The following is a 13,535-nucleotide window of genomic DNA, read 5'->3' on the forward strand; positions in this document are numbered from 1 at the left end:
TTCTGCCATCAGCCACTTCTTGATGCGATCAAAGCCCCCAGGCTCCAATGGACCGACTGCCCGACTGATGCGCCGATCACCCAAACGACACCTTTAATCGTCCAAATCACTATTAAAACAGATCAGTGCGCATCAATATATCCGCCATGGAAGAGGTTTTCACGCTGACAAGTAGATCCTCTCACAAAATGTAATTAATTATGGTACTTAGGATTAGTAGCTATCTATATAACAGAGTCAAGTACATTATTTAGTGATGTTCATACAGCTTTATATAGATAGGTATATAGATAAGATACAAGTTAATCAGATTTTGTAGTTATTCTGCTGGCAATAGATACTGAGAGATTTTTATTGCCCGATGGCCGCTATTGTCCGGCCCGCCGTACTCGGCCAGTGGGACTCCATGGAAACAAGCTTCGAAGTCCCCACTCGTAGGGAGTATAGCCCTAAAAATAGAGACGTCCGCGTCACAGAGTAGTACGGAGTATCTACCCTGTATGGAGTAGTACAGACTACACTGTACAGCAGCAATAGTAGAATTCATTAGTACTAGTCTGCCCCATGACACTGCCGCTGCAATTATGTACTTAGTAGTGGAATTACAATTTAGATCACCATGGGGCAACCCCCGGTTCATCCGTCCGTGATCTGCCCCAACTGACGCGCGTCGCATCCTCGCTGGATCCTGTCCAGGGTCTTGCTGTCAGTCTTAAAATGCCTCCCGATCTTCTTGCTGTTCTCTTGTAGGCTATGCTGCTTGTCTGTTTTGGATTCCTCCCGCCTCTTCCTGTCTCTTTCTTTCCCACTCGCCTCCCCTTAGCCCTCCCCTATCATGGCTGCTAAGCAAATGTACTTGTCCTTATCTCTGCCGTGTTTTTGGAAATAGAGTGCTGACTCGTCTTCCCAGCAATGTCGATGTGTTGGTGATCGGTGCAGGACCAACCGGTTTGGGCGCCGCCAAACGTCTCCAGCAGCTGGTAAGTCGGAGCAATTAGATCACGATGGAACGAATTCTTCTGGTAACGCTAATAAAGCATGGGAGTCTAGAACAGTGCCACGTGGATGATCATTGACGCAAACGAAACCCCCGGTGGACTGGCCTCCACAGACATTACCCCCGAAGGCTTTGTATGTCGTTCTGCCGCGAGGGATCGTGCCCAACATGATGATTAGGTACTAATTTCCGTGCAGCTGTCTGATGTCGGTGGGCATGTTATATTCTCCCACTACAAGTATTTCGACGACTGCCTCCACGAAGCCCTCCCCAAGACAGAGGACTGGTACGAGCACCAACGGGTCTCCTATGTCCGCTACCAGGACCGCTGGGTCCCCTACCCTTTCCAGAACAATATCTCCGTCTTGCCCAAGGAGGAGCAGGTGCAATGCATCGAGAGTCTAATTGACGCCGCCTTGGAGGTCCGCACCCGCCCTGCGTCGGACAAGCCCCAGAACTTCGACATCTGGAACACCCGGAATGTCGGTCAGCAACTGAACGAGATTTTCATGCGCCCGTACAACTTCAAAGTCTGGGCGATGCCCCCGAGCAAGATGAACGCCACCTGGGTTGGCGAGCGGGTGGCTGCCCCCAACCTCAAGCTGCTGACCAGCAATGTCATCCTTAACAAGGTGGCTGGCAACTGGGGACCCAATGCCACTTTCAAGTTCCCTGCCAACGGCGGTACCGGTGGCATCTGGATTGCTGTAGCCAACACGATTGCCCAGGAGAAGACCCGCTTCGGTGAGCACGGCACCGTGGTCAAGGTTGACGCCGAGGCGAAGAAGGTCTACCTGAAGGACGGTCTGTTGCTCTACCGATGGGCTGACTGGCGATTAAGCTGATCAAATCTGCCAGGTACCATTGTCACTACGGATCGCTTATTTCGACCATGGCGGTTGACTACCTCGCCGAGGCCATGGCGGACACCGCACTGCAGCAGCATTGCGAACCCCTCTTCTACTCCTCCACCAACGTGATCGGTGTCGGTATCCGTGGGACGCGCCCTGAGCGCATCGGAGATAAGTGCTGGGTATGTTCTCTCTGGATTCAGACCAAGGAAAAATACAATCTAACAGCCGTAGCTTTACTTCCCCGAGGACAACTGCCCCTTCTACCGTGCTACTATCTTCTCCAACTATTCCCCCAATAACCAACCTCAGCAAAAGGTCAAGTTGCCTACCAAGCAACTTGCCAACAGCCAGAAGTCTGCTTCTTCCGACGCCCAGGAGGGACTATACTGGTCTATTATGTTGGAAGTTTCTGAGTCGCAGTATAAGCCGGTCAACCACGACATTCTGTTAGATGACTGCATCCAGGGTCTCATCAACACCACGTTGCTTCAGCCCGAGGACGAGATCGTAAGCACCTACGTGCGGCATTTCGACCACGGATACCCCACTCCCAGTTTAGAGCGCAACGGCGCTCTGAACAAGATTCTCCTTTATCTACAGCAAAAGGACATCCTCTCCCGTGGCCGTTTCGGTTCATGAAAGTACGAAGTCGGTAACCAGGACCACAGGTGATTTCCTATGAAAATTAGGGCCCGTGTACGCGTGCTAATGAAATCTAAGTTTTATACTAGATATTGAAGCAGTTGACCACATTATTTCTGGTGCAGTCGAGCTTACTTTGGCCTACCCGGACTTTGTCAACGGTCGTGCCAACACTGAGCGCCGCCTGAGCAGCATGAAGACTGTTACCCAATGAGGAGGTAGATAGCATTATTTACTGGGTAACTGAAGTAGCGTATTATGCCCGGTGTTCAGTAGATAAAGCTGCTTCCTAAATTGGAGAATAACTGTTTGGCCATACATATAATCAATGCCTTTACTGCCAGGTCTCCGACGCCAGTGCAGCTGCCGTTGTGACCAGCAGCAGAGACAATTCCACCGCTAGTACTCGTATATTGTATCGTCCGGGCAGAATAGAACGTCAGCAGGACAGATCGTCAGCAAAAATCCAACCGTTATTCTAGTCGTTCCTAACTGCATCATCACTTAGGAAATATAGTGGTTTTATTTGCTAGAAAACCATAAGACGGTAGTAGCTCAATAGAGTCTCCTACTTTAGGAAAGACCAGTCAATTTAGCTAAAATTGTTCTATTCCTACTTTAGCGAGCATACTAGCGCCACTAATAACTACTATATATTAGGACACACCTCCGTATACCAGGCAACCAAGTTAAAGCAGAAAAGCTAACTGCAATAGGAACATTACAGGTGCCCATACTAGGATAGTTTTGATTTAGCTCGGCCTACTTGCTATATCTAGACACCTTGCACAAGCACTTGGCATATAAGGGCGTGTGTTCCCCTTAGATAGCCCAGATCATAGCTTATCTTCTTCTGTACACCCCACCTGTTATCCCAGTGCAACCTGCTTTTACTGGAACCTTCAACCAAGAAATCAGTAACTATGACCGATCCTTTAGAGCCATTTCGAAAGTTTTCCAAGGCAGACCGACAGTATGGACGCCTCCTATAATTGCAAACATCAGATAGATACTAACACAACGGAGCCAAAGCCCACATACTCCAGCGTTGGAGGTAACCCTCACTGAGTATCGAACTTTCTATACCGAGAACCCGGATGGAAATTTCATAAAAGTCACTATTGCGCGATCCAAGGAGCAGCAGGAACCCAAGCCATGCTACTTCTACTGGTCCCCCAGCACCGATGAAGGATTTAGGGTCTTCCGTGACAGGCCCGGTGAGGGCATAGAGGTGGAGGTACAGTCCAATTGCTCCTTACCAGTAACGCAGCAATCGGGCTCCCCCCACCTTTGGTACCTGGGTGCAAAAGATAAATCCGTGTCGTGGGATATCCCTCTCGGAGAGAATATACCCCGAGCGATTGAGAAAGATAAATGGATCATATATGATCTCTTCTGGCCCGGGGGCGAGGTGTATCTCTGGGATTGGGGACCGAAGGATACCAATAAGGAAAAGTTGGAAAGCGCGGAGCTGAAGCCGAAATCGACCCCGATAATACTGCCTGGGGGTGTATGGTGCAGATTCTGCTTAATCGAAGGTAGTCCGCCGCCGCCGCCACCAAGGCCATTGACTCCTCCAATCCTCGAACTAGATCCCAGTACCCTGTGAGTACCTCTTCTTCGCCCATTTATCTGCTGATATTAGGACGCTAACAACAGCTAAGCACCCCAGGCGTGCCCATTTTCAGCCTCGAGATTGAAGGCCCGCCGACATGGAGAACCCAAGAAAGGTGGCCGTTGACCTGGAAGCTTACCTACCACGGGGTATCAGGAGACGAGACCCCTCGACCAATTACTTTCTCGGTGAGTGACTTGTATGATTGGGAGGCATCTTGTTTCTACCGGCGTAGCCAGGATACTGGAGAGTGGGAATCCTGGCGCGGCGATGGTGTGTGTGGATACGCCTTGTTCGAGGATGAAGACGTCCCACGCGCAGTGGGTTCAAGTACAGGGTTTATATCTCTCCAGCCCAACGAGACCTGGTGTAAAGTGCAGGGACTTGGAATGATGGCTGATCTACCTGAAGATGCTCGAGGTGGGGAGGTCATGCGACACCGATTTAAAGGATGCAAATGGACTTGGTGGGATTGGGGAACGAAAGGGGATCATTTGGATACCATTGTAATGGTAGTCGGATTCGGGGTGATCACTAAGCCAGCTGACAATGACGGACGGCCGGAGGTGGTGGTACCGGCTTCGAATATGGTGGAGTTTACAGTTATAGAACAAGAGAGGGAAACATAAAGTTATATTGGCAACGACTGGATTATTCATGATTAGCCAGTAACGGCTCCGTCTCCGCCCCCTCAGCTAACCGCCAGTACTTCATATTTCTGCAAGCCATCCACAGCAGAATAGCCTGGACCAGCGCAAAGATCGCACAGTCCACAGCCGTCCAACCAACAGTCACATACCAGCTATACAGCGTAAACCACGATGCAAAAATATCCCAATCGGGATTGATATTGACAAACCGGAACGGCCAACTCAAAGCAAGTACCGAGAACACGCCTGCCTGGATCGCAAGTCCTCGAAGACTTAAAGCCGCCGGCGGCGGCACACTTTTTCGCAGTTTCGGCGCCTGACAGAACACAGCACTGAATGCGAGAAGTGTCATGGCCGGGTTGACAAATATGAGATGGACACCACTCCAAAGAGCGAACACCCACTCATTCTCGCTGGTCGGGGGATCCTCGCCTCTATCGGTTGTGAGGACCACGCATACTGACGGAATGACGGCTATGAGAAGGTAGATGATATATGACAAGGCCGCGGAGAGCTTGTTTCGGAAGGATGAGTCGGAGGGATATCGCAAGCTTAGCGTAAATCTTTTGGAGCGTTGGTATGAGTATATGATTCCCTTATGGGGATAGATGCATATGTAAAACTCACGTAAGGCTGAAAAGTATCCAGATAACCGTGATTCGAATCAGGTTCAACCAGTCTCCTAAGGATCCGGGACTCTCCACAAACATATTCGGCTCTGCCTCCGGGTTGTTGTTGTATAAGAATGCAAGTAGGAACTGTTCTGTCGCACAGATGAGGTTGAAAAGTAGATAGCACAGTGAAAGACCTGAGCTATTCTTGGTTGTCCAGAGGAGTTGCAGCTGCGGTAGGAATGAAATGATGCTCAGACCCAGGAGGAGGCTGTTAAAAAGGGTCAACATCAAGAGCTCTGCGCGGTATCGCAAATTGCTCAAGTTTTTACGTACATTCGGACCCAGGAGGGGAGGAGTGTTCGGTTGATCATCGCGCTTTGGTATAGTAGGTGGTCACAATTCTACACTTCGAAACTTGTAGCATGGGCAGCCAGATGGGGACTGGAGAAAACGCCTTGGAGATAACTATGTAGTTACACTACTGTGGGAAGAGTGACAGATGGGGTGTGGGCATATAAACTATAGCAGTAGTAAACACGGCGGAATTGCATTTGCCCGCCGTTGGCAAGTGTGGAATTCCTTTTAATCTTTTCTCAATCGTTGTCGACCATGCCAGAGTGCATACTGGCTAACTAACCATCTTTTCAGCCGGGTTAGTTACATGCTTATCTATCTATCGTCTGAATACAGCCGGTACATCACCACCCGGACGACCAAGGAGAATAAAAATTCTGCCTTCAAGCCACAGCCAGAGGCTCCTCACTTCCTTGTGTATAGGCCGTAGGAGTGATAAGGGAGAGCTAACCCGTCGTTATCTAGAACACAGTGATCCCATGGAGCCTCGTGCACGGTCTTATAGTGGGACCCTGTCAAGAGAGGAGCCACCACTCCTGTATACCCAGTGCATATATATATCCAGCATTAGGTTCGGTGTGCCTCGGTCTAGCCCAGCAATGTACAAACATGCTTTAGCGTCAGTTCTGTCGTGAATGGCAACATGCTATGACACAAGCACTGGGGTCGAAACAGTCGGTCTTGCATGGGCGGTAGACCGCATGCATGTCAGACTGAGGGGTAGAAAAAGGAAAAAAAAAGAAAAAAAAAAAAAAAGAGGAGCAGGTTCCTGGGTTTTCTAATCCTTGTGGTTGGTAAGCACGAGGGGGAAGAAATCCGACCGCGGCAGACAGACAAGAGAGACAGCTGAGACAGACAGCTGCTGCTGCTGCTGGATTGGGCGGAGATTGACCATCGGTGGTTGCCGCTAATTGTACATAGGCGAGACGGACGGGCCGTGGGGTCCAAAAACTATTCTAACGGCGGTACTACCTGGACCAGCCTAGTCAGTAACCAAATCAGTTAGCAGGGAGTTAAGAATATGAAATTAATATGTCAGCGATGAATAAAGACGGACGGATGGAGGAGAGGAGAGACTCCTACCAGAAATGGTGCCTGGAAAGAGACAGGGATGAAGAGAGACAATGGCGGGGTAACGAGCTACTAGTGAAAACAATTAGTTTACTATTAGATACACAATAGAAGTGACTACAGCAATTAGTCCAATGTTCTAGCTTAGTTTAGGCTATTTGGCCCCTCCTCGTTGTGCCGCCCATCCCTCCAGGCACCGTAAGCATTCTATGCATCCAAGTCGGTCATTATCACCATGCATCTCACCTGCCAGGATCATTGGAGGAGGCATCAATAAAGTCATGGTTTGTGAAACATGCACTGAAGCTTCCCTCAGCAACCGGGTCAAGCGAAGGAGCCCTAAAGTGAGCCAGATCCCTTCCAGGGCAATGATCGTGAAGAGGAGAACCAGGGACACCAACTAGTCGCTCCGTCTAGTTGCAGCCTGGGGCCGGTACCTTACTGCTTTGGTTCGCTCCTCCTCCCGCAATCCCTGTTCCCCGTCTCCCATCGCCGGCCAGGAATCAATGATCTTCTCCGTTTCCACTTCTTGCGCACACACTGCTATTCCTAATTTCCTATCCCTCCTGCTTTGCTCTGCTTCGGTCACATTCGATCCAGCCCGGACCATCGCCCATCAAGTCCTAAATGGGTCCTCCAAGCTATGACAGTTCCCACAGTTAGCCTCTCCAATCGCAATTCCCCATTCTTGCACTGTTGTTGGTTCTCCGATGGCTAACACCACCACTGCATTACTAGTAGCAAGGAGTTACGAGGTACTTCTTAACTTATCATCAACCGGCGAGGCTGGGGCGTCTGCAACCCCTCCCGTGTCCATTAGCGGGCCGGATGACTGGGTGACGGGCAGCAAATCAGCAAACCGTGTAAGACAGACACGCAGCCTCGCATAAGCTGGCCGAAAAAAAAAAATTCGAGGAGGGCTGCAGGTCACCGACATAAGGCATTTTCGTCCTAGTACGGCATGGTTGCGTTCCCCCCCAATCAGTCGGGGTCACCTGGCAGCAGGTGGGCACGGCGCCTCAACCTGCTTTCTTCCTTCTCCTCTTACTCTGAAACAACATCATTCTTTGTCGCTGCGGCTCTCTGTCGATGATCGGATCTCCTTGTCGTGCCCCCCAAACCAGTCATCTGGTGATCGAACTTTAGTCCTGCTCGCTCTTATGTCCGTGGCCTGCCATCCCGGTTTTCCCCATGTCACATCCGCTGGTGGCAGCCGTGTGGGAACAGCTGGGCCGCCGTGATCTCGCCCACATCCTACGTGAAATCATCGGAGAGCATGCGCTGGACATCGCGCTCTACCAACAGGATGCCAAGGCATCGGTTGAGCCTCTCACTCGGTCCGTCTTCTGGATCAAGACCATCTTCGACGCCCAGCGAACCTATCTCCAGGGTTTGAGCCATGTTCGCGACTGTCATCCTTACTTCCTACCCTATCTTCTCCCCACGGAGACGATCTTCTCGGCTTTGATGTACCTGGTTAAAGTCAAAGTCGAGCTCTTTCCCTCCCATAAAACGACCGACGGCGACTTTATTCGATACAGGCTTCTCATCGCGCATACGCTACTCACGGGTATTCGAGTGCTCCTGCTGCGCGGGGAGGCGATTGATACCGACCGGAAGTTTCAATTTGAGCGAGCCATGAGAGCGGCATGGAGGAACCCGGACCTTTCAAATGTCGAGCGCTTCCTGATTAGTGATTTCCTGCCCAAGGCCCTAACTAGTATTGGATCCCCAGATCTGTCAACGAGCCAGGCCTTCCTGTTGGACTGTGGAAAGCCCTATCTTCCTCCGTTCGCAACGGGTCTTGTAAGTGTTGTTGAGAAAATATGCTGTGATGGGGACAGGAACTTACTATGTCTTAGTATCCACTTTCGGGCGCTCCAGAGAGACTTATCACTGATCTTCTGACGAACGTAATGAAAAACGGTGCGGATCAGTTGGTGTCCTTCTGTCTTCTATACGATATGCTTTGGGCGGTGGACTCCGCAATCATCCAGTGTCATATCGATCGCCGTCGAATATCCCAAGAACAGGGCTACACCAGTCCAGCAGCATACAAAGTTGACGAATCCTTTAATCAAGCACAGGAAATCAAGAAGAAGCTCACGAGGACGGTCCTGGCTGCCTTCGATGATGAGTTCAACACCGCGCCTCTTCGCATTTTCGCGACGATCATCTTGAGTCAGACTGCCGACGAACACCCGCCACTACAGACCCGGAGGATTCGGGATACTTGGCACCAAATGTCTCCCATACGGACCTCGTGGGAGAAAGCTTCAGGGCAGTTCGTGCGGTGGCTTATCAATCGCAGAGTACAAATGTGGGACTGCAACGGGGAATTAGAAGCCTTTTCCCATGATTACCAACAACACCTCACGCAGTGGTTACAGAGCTCTTCTGCTGCCGAAGCAGATCCGAAACCTCAACCAAAGACTTCCCGTGTCAGCGCTGTCTACGTCGTCAACTGTCCTGCGGTGCATCCGGTACCTGGACCACTACTGGAGGAGAGCCTAAAAGCCCATGACAAAAGTGCTTACGAGGTAGGGAGCGGAATCATTGCAATGCTAGTTGTGCTTGTGGCAAGATGTTGACGGTGATTAGCAATTACAAGGAAGCCCCGAGTTTCTGACGATGGACATCGACTGCCCCCTATGTCCAGGCAATAAGAGGGTTCAGCATGCTCGGATGATCGAGCCCCTGGAGCAATTATCAGATGCCCTGCATTTCTTCTCGGACTCGGAGGCAGAGCGGCGCCATTCTCTTCTTGATTCAACCTCGAGGGACACCACGTCCTGTTCCAGCTCCCTCAGTCACTCCACCAGTCAGTCCTCGCGGCTCGAGTCTGACCCGGCAAAACGCCCGATTTCACCTGCCTCGAACCCAGCCCCGTTATCGAAGGTGACGAGCAAGCAGGCTATTGCCACCACCACCGAAGTCTTCAGCCCGGTCCTATCACGAAGTAGGACGGACCAGTCGTTTGACAGGCAAGCAATCAAAACCCTTTCCCGCGACCTCAGAAATGTCAAGCTGCCTTTTGGGGGAGGGGCATCGCTCTTCAGGAGAAACTCGGCCAGAGGACATCAGTTACCTCGTCAACCCCGGTTCTGCTTCTCGACCTCGGGAAGCTGCCTGCTGTTCTGGGGCGCAGGCAGCAACTGGGTGATGAGGTTCGAAACCAGCGTAGGGGATGGTAAAAAGCCCAAGGGTCATAAATATGATATTCCTGGCGTACAACAAGCCGCGGCAGGAGATCAGCGATGCGCCGTCCTGGCTTCTGTTGGACAAGTATGTAATCTTTTTATCTATCACAATTTGATTTGTGAAGCGACACTGACAGACACAGCACTACGAGCTCGTCGTGTTTGAGAACGACAGCGACGTTCCCCAAGCTTACCTCACCATCGAAACGGAAAACCAAACCTTCCCCGTTACCTGCATGGTAATGTCACGTAACGATCGATATGTCGCGTTTACCCTCCAAGATCAAGTTCGAGTATACGAGATATGCACGCGGACTATCCAGAGAGTCTCACTCGGTAGTGGCATGGATCGGTCATCGGACTTTGGTCACCGGTCTGTGATGGGCGCGTCTCCCAATGCCAAGGGGACGGCATATCAGGGAAAGAGACAGGAAGCTATCATCGAGAGGAAGTTGCAGTTTTCTCCAGATGGGAAGCACTTTGCCATTGCCACCCATCTTGGAGACCATTATGCCTACGTCGACGTGTGGAACTGCACCTTTCAGCAATGGAGCATTGTCCCTGACAAGTCCAAGTCGTTCAAGCTTCCATCGGTATGTATATCCGTCCTTCCATCTACCAGAATCGTACAATTAACATTTTCTTCTAGTGGACCAGCAACGACGGGGACTTTACGGGGGTATTCTATGATGGGACACAGCATGCGGTTCTCCTTACGGCCTTCTTTGCGAAAGAATACCCCGCGTTTTTCTCGATGTTGGACGACAAGACAACAAATGATTCCTTTAGTACGCGAGTGGTGCACGCGGCGCAGTCACCCTCCGGGACGCGATTCATTATAGCGAACGGGATGTGCGAGGTATACGTGGGGGATTCCAAGGCCAACGGGCGTCTTCAGCTCTCGCGGGTGAGGAAGGCTTCATCCAAGATTAGCCCATCTGTCTTCCGACCGGGACAACTGGCATTGTCCTTCCCTCAGGAAACCGAAGTCCTTGCCTTCTGGGTAAAGGCAGGCAAATTGGTGCTGAGGTCGGTGCGCATGCAAGACGGCATTGAGACGACCAGCGACTGTGATCTGCGATCCGATTTCGACCGACTAGTAGTCGAACGGCCACTGGCAGCTGATTTCCATAGCCAACGTCGACGGCATTCGTTGCTCTCGACCGAACTTCTGGCAGAGATCGATGGCCTTCCCTCTCTTCCGCGACCCGATTTGCCAGAGCTATCGTCGACGTGATTCTTGAAGGGAAGGTGGATGTGGAGTCTGGCGGCTGACATTGGGCGTTGGCGCTTTTGGAATAAAAGGCTACAATGCATTCTGGCTGTATGTGTGATGAGATACTATATATTCTGATTTAATGTGCAATGAATGTATGAATTGTATGCTATCTATCCACAATATCCTTTACTATTGATTTGAATATTTATCTTTCCATGACCTTTTGTTTGTCACGGCATTTCGGGAGTGGCCGCTGTCGTGGCCCGAAAGGGACTAGTGCGGGGACGTCAACACAACGCGGAGGTGAGAATCGCCGAGTTCCGAACGGCCCGATTAGTCGACGTCACCACCAAAGTTGGAGTCAATTTACTCTCGCGTAGCTAAAACTGGCCCAGTCAGTGAATTCAGGTCTCGTGCCACCACGAGCTGGACACGCTGCTTGTGCATGTCGTCCTAACCTACTGGGGTGGGTAAATGCTGGATTCCCTTTGCTTGAATTCCGGGGAGTCCGGAGGTGGACCGGCGGGTGATCGACTCGGCATTGGCCATCGAGACGCCGCTTGCCCCTCTCGGTCTCTTCCCCCCCTATCGCTGATGTGGACTGATGCCCTGTCGTGCATTGGACGTGAATAGCTAATCCTTCGTGTGTCTGGGACTTGCTAGCATCCTGCTCTCTTTCGCAAGGCAATATTCACCACCTCCTGCCTCTCCTGTCCCGAAAATCAAGCTCCAAACTTCTGGTGTTTCGACTGCCAAAAAAAAGTGAAGCGAGCTCGGGTCGACGTCATCAATACATCTCATCCGCTCCGTTTTTCCAAACCCCAGGACGCCGTCGACTTGCATCTTCTCGTCCTTTCCCTTCCCTCTTATACTTTCTACCATCATCTAAACCATCGCCAATATGTCGATGCCTGAGTTTGACCCGGCTCGTCGGCCCTCTCAGTCCGAGAACCAAACCATTCTCAAGTCCGAAATCCCGTTGAAGGAACGGTTCTTCCGCTATTTTCAGCATGAGATCACTGGTATGATTGAGCTGGTCCAGCTGATTACCTATGCTCTTTCCTCTTTTCAGAAGAGAGGAGTCTGACGCCTGTTCTTCCTGTAGCGCTCCAGGAACAGATGGATCGGCTGGCAGACACCTCGTTAGTGGGAGGAGAACGAACGGACGCAACCGATCACTGTCTGGCCGGCATTGCGCGCTTGTCCAACGAGGTCAAGGACGCGGCCAGCTATATCCCAACCTACGACCAGCGGATATATGCTGAGGTACACACTCTCGCGCCTGAGTACCGCTTGACATATTGACTTTTGCAGGCCATCAAAGCTCTGCAGGATAAACTCGTCGAAACCCGAGCTGCAGTCGAGCCACGACCCAAGTTTAGCTTCAAGACCAAGAAGAATGCCTCCGCCATATCGTTGTCCGATGCAGCGCATCTTGCCGCTCAGGGGCGACGCAGTATACCTGGGTTCCCCTCCCCTGACACATCTTCGGTCAGCTCGTCCGCGACACAAACCCCCATGTATCCGTCAACGCCTCTGAACGAGCCCGACAACCGCCTTCATCTACAAAGACCGGAGCTTGCCCCGACCTCTATCCCTGCCTTTACAATGGACGAAGATGAGGACAAGCCCAAGTCAGACGTAGGGGCTGGATTCGCCGCGACGGCGGTATCCTCAGTGTCCGTGAACAACCACCATAACCTGCACATCATGCTGCCGTCCTCAGGCTCGACCGCAACTGTGCCCGCGTCCATCACCCATCTCCGTCACTGTGTAGTCGACATGTCCATTCCCACTGCCAACGGAAAGCCATACACCAGTCTTACTATCAAGAGCGTCAAAGAAAGTCTGCTCGTTTGTGGCCAGATCAACGGCCCAGCCCATATCACTGGGGTAGAGAACAGCATTCTTGTGATTGACTGTCGGCAGTTCCGGATGCACGACTGCTCCAATGTGGACGTCTACCTCAGCTGCTCCAGCAACCCGATCATCGAGGATTGCAGCAATGTCCGATTCGGTCGGAAACCCCGTATTTACGTAGGTGGACACCCTGCAAATATATTTCGCTCTTACTAACTAAAAACAAAACCTAGACGCTCGATCACGATCGTCCCGATGACGAAGACCACTGGAGCCAGGTCGAAGACTTTAAATGGATCAAGCCGGAACCCAGTCCCAACTGGAGCCTGCTGGATGCCGAAGACGCCGTGCCGGAAGAAGTCTGGGCGGAGATTGTTCCGGGTGGACCAGGCTGGTCGCTGGATGATATTCTGCGAGCGATCAATATTTCATCTCATTAACCGATCGCTTTGTTGGTCA

At 51.4% G+C, this 13,535-nt stretch overlaps 6 protein-coding genes across 6 annotated transcripts; 4 read left to right on the plus strand and 2 right to left on the minus strand.

The window, feature by feature from the left end:
• Positions 1–717: 717 nt before the first annotated feature.
• An16g02380 (uncharacterized protein) lies at positions 718–2,707 on the plus strand (the record flags this gene model as incomplete). Its single annotated transcript, XM_059744979.1, has 7 exons — positions 718–746; positions 911–980; positions 1,051–1,131; positions 1,195–1,805; positions 1,856–2,030; positions 2,083–2,482; positions 2,595–2,707. 7 exons carry the CDS (start codon positions 718–720, stop codon positions 2,705–2,707), a joined length of 1,479 nt encoding a protein of 492 aa, XP_059606765.1.
• A 709-nt stretch (positions 2,708–3,416) lies between these two features.
• An16g02390 (uncharacterized protein) lies at positions 3,417–4,737 on the plus strand (the record flags this gene model as incomplete). The annotated part of the gene is made up of 4 exons (XM_059744980.1): positions 3,417–3,466; positions 3,520–4,098; positions 4,158–4,296; positions 4,348–4,737. 4 exons carry the CDS (start codon positions 3,417–3,419, stop codon positions 4,735–4,737), a joined length of 1,158 nt encoding a protein of 385 aa, XP_059606766.1.
• Positions 4,738–4,759: 22 nt separating this feature from the next.
• On the minus strand, positions 4,760–5,660 carry An16g02400 (uncharacterized protein; the record flags this gene model as incomplete). Its single annotated transcript, XM_001397516.3, has 2 exons — positions 4,760–5,321; positions 5,386–5,660. The coding sequence occupies 2 exons, from the start codon at positions 5,658–5,660 to the stop codon at positions 4,760–4,762; spliced, it is 837 nt and encodes a 278-aa protein (XP_001397553.3).
• Positions 5,661–7,039: 1,379 nt separating this feature from the next.
• Positions 7,040–7,407, minus strand: An16g02410 (hypothetical protein; the record flags this gene model as incomplete). The annotated part of the gene is made up of 2 exons (XM_059744981.1): positions 7,040–7,154; positions 7,235–7,407. 2 exons carry the CDS (start codon positions 7,405–7,407, stop codon positions 7,040–7,042), a joined length of 288 nt encoding a protein of 95 aa, XP_059606767.1.
• A 581-nt stretch (positions 7,408–7,988) lies between these two features.
• Positions 7,989–11,234, plus strand: An16g02420 (uncharacterized protein; the record flags this gene model as incomplete). The annotated part of the gene is made up of 5 exons (XM_001397518.1): positions 7,989–8,603; positions 8,660–9,337; positions 9,399–10,082; positions 10,141–10,590; positions 10,647–11,234. The coding sequence occupies 5 exons, from the start codon at positions 7,989–7,991 to the stop codon at positions 11,232–11,234; spliced, it is 3,015 nt and encodes a 1,004-aa protein (XP_001397555.1).
• An 883-nt stretch (positions 11,235–12,117) lies between these two features.
• On the plus strand, positions 12,118–13,516 carry An16g02430 (uncharacterized protein; the record flags this gene model as incomplete). The annotated part of the gene is made up of 4 exons (XM_001397519.3): positions 12,118–12,238; positions 12,322–12,482; positions 12,531–13,253; positions 13,310–13,516. 4 exons carry the CDS (start codon positions 12,118–12,120, stop codon positions 13,514–13,516), a joined length of 1,212 nt encoding a protein of 403 aa, XP_001397556.1.
• Between the last annotated feature and the right edge of the window lie 19 nt (positions 13,517–13,535).

This window comes from Aspergillus niger, assembly GCF_000002855.4.
Source record: "Aspergillus niger supercontig An16".
Lineage (NCBI taxonomy): Eukaryota > Fungi > Ascomycota > Eurotiomycetes > Eurotiales > Aspergillaceae > Aspergillus > Aspergillus niger.